The following is a 3,358-nucleotide window of genomic DNA, read 5'->3' as shown; positions in this document are numbered from 1 at the left end:
CCTTTTTTTGCGGGTACTAAGAGTCCTCTCACTACCAACCAGCAGACATCATCATCTGGCTGGGTCTTGCCGGTATCAACAACGAGAAAGAAGAACCAAATGGAAACAACAACTAACTATGGCTCTTGGCCCAGACAACGTCCTAGGCGTAGGGGAGATCAAAACAAGAAGTCACGCCTAGACGACGACGCCCGTCCTGGGCTGCAGTAAGTAGATCGAGAGGTCGTTCTGCCCCTTGTCCCCGAAGATGGGTAATATGTTCTCATACAATGTTGCTCCAACTTTTTTCTAGAGGGCCTAGCTGGCGAGCGATCCCAGTCCGCGGCAGAGAACAAGACAGCAAGCGAGCGTACCTTTGTTTGCTTCTTTTCCACCAAGCACAGAAGTTTAAGGAGAACTGTAGGTCGGTGGCTACCTAAGGAAACTCCGATTCGATCCGCCCCCCCCCCCGGCTGGGAGGCATCTACCTCATCCCGATCACAAGGAGAGGTTCACCATGATGGGGGGTCAGGTACTTTAATTCTTTGCGTTCCGGAAAGAATGAAATGCATAGGGGACCATCCTTTTTTTTGCAGCATGCTCTCTGATTTACGGATTCGCAGGGGGCCGAGGGCCAACCTTAGTTGACTGACAATGACAAAGGCTTGCGAAACAAAGTAGCGCCTTTGAAATGGAATCTTAATTAACTATCAGTGGTGCAAAGCAGCTTAGCCACGGGGAGCTAAAGGTTATACCTTTGTAAGCAAACTGTGGTTCTTCTATGTAGGGTATTCCTCCTTTACTCTCTTAATTAACGTCGAGCTAAGTGACTTTGTGTAGCGTAGTAGAATGAAGGCTACGTACGCACCGACACTCTCTTATCCCTAAGCCTCTTCGCTAACTCGCTCGCCTACAAAAATGAGTAGGCGAGGCTAGGCAAACTCAGCCGCTGACTTTGACTGTACTGTAGTAGACTTTCTAGCCTTTTATTTTAGAACCCTTTCTCATGTTCTTTCATCCATCAAGTAGGCGAACCGTCAGGTCCTTAGTAGCATTGACAAAGAAGAAGAGCCGGTGAAAAAAAAAGAAAGCTAGAATTTCCAATAGTGAGACCAGCTTGACAAGCTACCTTTCCTCTTGATATGAGGTGCGAAGAGAAACATCTCTTTTTTATGACTTCCACTTCTCGATCCCGGCCCGGAAAAGTGACCGACCCCTTGATGAATGAAAGAAAGGGTTTATGAGCCCTAGCCCTGTAAGCCCACACCTGTGTAGAGTAGATCGTTCAACACCTGCGGCACAAACCCATTTTTGACCAATTGGTCCGTATATCATAGGCGACCGAACGGCCGCCCCCCGTCTTACTAGACCATCCTGCTATAATTATTCCATAAACACCTAGCGAAGATATGGCAAACAAATAAAGTAGCCCTATGTTCGGATCTGACAATACCATACCATAATCAAAAGGTACAACGGCCCAAGCGACCAGACTGAACATAAATGTAGCCACTGGAGCCATTCTAAAAAGGGAGAAATTAGCACTACTTGGTGAAATAGGTTCTTTTAGAATCAATTTCAAACCATTTGCTAGAGGTTGTAACAATCCGAACGATCCCACTACATCAGGACCCTTTCGACGTTGCACAAAAGCCATTACTTTACGTTCAGCTAGCACTAAAAAGGCTACTCCTAGTAGAAGTGGTAGAATTAAACAAAGTATTTCCGCTGGAACAGCTATGTACGTTTTCGATTTTCTATTCACTCATGATCGGGCCTGACCTGGTCGACTTGATCAAACTATTTCACTTATGATCTGGCCTGGTTGACCCAATCATGATATTAAAGGATGGGACCTTTTATCGAAAAACTCCGGATCCCGAGAAGTTTTGAACATGGTGCTCCTGTTACGTTACTTCGAATGGAATCCTCACTTGACTAAGCATAAGCGAAAACGTGGCTGAGAGTAAGCAATCCCCTTTCCTAGTGGTTGAGTCATGATCAGAAATATTGCGAAAGAAAGTGAAATGTCCTATCGTCGTCCCAATTTGGGTAATCCACGATGTCTCCATTTTATGTATCCATCTTGACTCGTTTTCGGTGTATCGATAGTTCGTTGTATTACACTTTGAACTAACCTAGAGGCCGTGCTTAGGCGAAAATCGATATCAGTGAAGTAATCCCGGAACTCTAGAAATCGTGAAGAATTTCTTCCATTTTTTTAAATATCGCGAATATAGTGGAAAAAACTCTAGAACATTCCTTTGAATGGAATTGTTCATTGGGTTCGACTTGTTGTTCGACAAAATAGAAAGTTGTCTCTCGTATGTTATTGTAAGGTGATTCATTCAGAATATTTCTTATGTGCGGTTTCAAGATGCTAAAAAAGTAGATTTGGTAATCGGCTTTTGAGCTCCATTATGTGGACTTCATCAATTTTTGAATTATGGACTTGGCGGTAGTGGTCAATACTAACTGCACCGTCTAAATGCTCCCTGACCAAGTTTGCGTACTCTTCAGGGTTGAGTTGAGGGGGCAGCCCGTGCGCTAATTGGGCTTTGAGGTGGCTATACGCGAAAAAAGCTCGCTTTCTACTACGGCCTGTTCTGTCCTAAACTGTTCCAGAATGTTATTTGTTTCATAGGAAGATTCCAAAAGCACATTGATGCCGAAAGAATCTTCGGAACCGGTGGAGAGGCTATTCTGATTGAAGGCTAGACAAATAACATGACTGAGGTATGTAAATAAAACCTGTGAAATAGCTATATAATATGATCTAAATATAGAAGAATACCAAAGATAATGGATTGCAAAATAAGCTTTTTAGCTTTCTTTTTCTTTTGTGCGCGCTTTTCGCCTGCCTTCCCGACTGCGGATAGGCTACGGGGCTTTGCACTTCGGCCCCATTATGTGAATACCACATCAAGGTGACAGGATTCGAACCTATGGCCCTCTGTACCCAAAACAGATGTGCTGACCAGACTGCGCTACACCTCGTCTCCCCCTCAGAACATATGGATCTACCCGATCCATAAAGAAAAGAACCACCGCTTTTAGGAAATTTTGACAATTCTCTTTCACTTGCATTTTATTTCGTGAAGGCTCGCTCTCGTTCTTCTTACATCTTTCCCTTTTTTCTTGAGAATTGTATCTGTGGCTACTGCTGTTTTGCCAGTCTGTCTGTCCCCAATAATGAACTCTCGCTGACCGCGCCCTATAGGGATCATCGAATCGATAGCAATAAGCCCTGTTTGAAGAGGTTCGTATACGGAACGCCTGGAAATTCTACTTGGAGCAGGAGATTCAATTAAGCGAGATTCGGAAGCTACAATTTCGCCTCTCCCATCAATAGGTTTAGCCAGAGCATTTATAACACGAC

At 44.3% G+C, this 3,358-nt stretch overlaps 1 protein-coding gene and 1 non-coding gene across 2 annotated transcripts; both read right to left on the bottom strand.

Moving 5' to 3' along the window:
- Positions 1-1,264: 1,264 nt before the first annotated feature.
- On the bottom strand, positions 1,265-1,763 carry LOC119315692 (NADH-ubiquinone oxidoreductase chain 1-like). The gene has a single exon (XM_037590215.1). The coding sequence runs from the start codon at positions 1,634-1,636 to the stop codon at positions 1,265-1,267; it is 372 nt and encodes a 123-aa protein (XP_037446112.1). The 5' UTR covers positions 1,637-1,763.
- A 1,138-nt stretch (positions 1,764-2,901) lies between these two features.
- TRNAP-UGG lies at positions 2,902-2,976 on the bottom strand. The gene has a single exon. It is a non-coding gene; the product is annotated as a tRNA-Pro (tRNA).
- Positions 2,977-3,358: the final 382 nt, after the last annotated feature.

Source organism: Triticum dicoccoides, chromosome 6A (assembly GCF_002162155.2).
Source record: "Triticum dicoccoides isolate Atlit2015 ecotype Zavitan chromosome 6A, WEW_v2.0, whole genome shotgun sequence".
Lineage (NCBI taxonomy): Eukaryota > Viridiplantae > Streptophyta > Magnoliopsida > Poales > Poaceae > Triticum > Triticum dicoccoides.
This window is presented reverse-complemented; position numbering and strand designations above follow the sequence as displayed.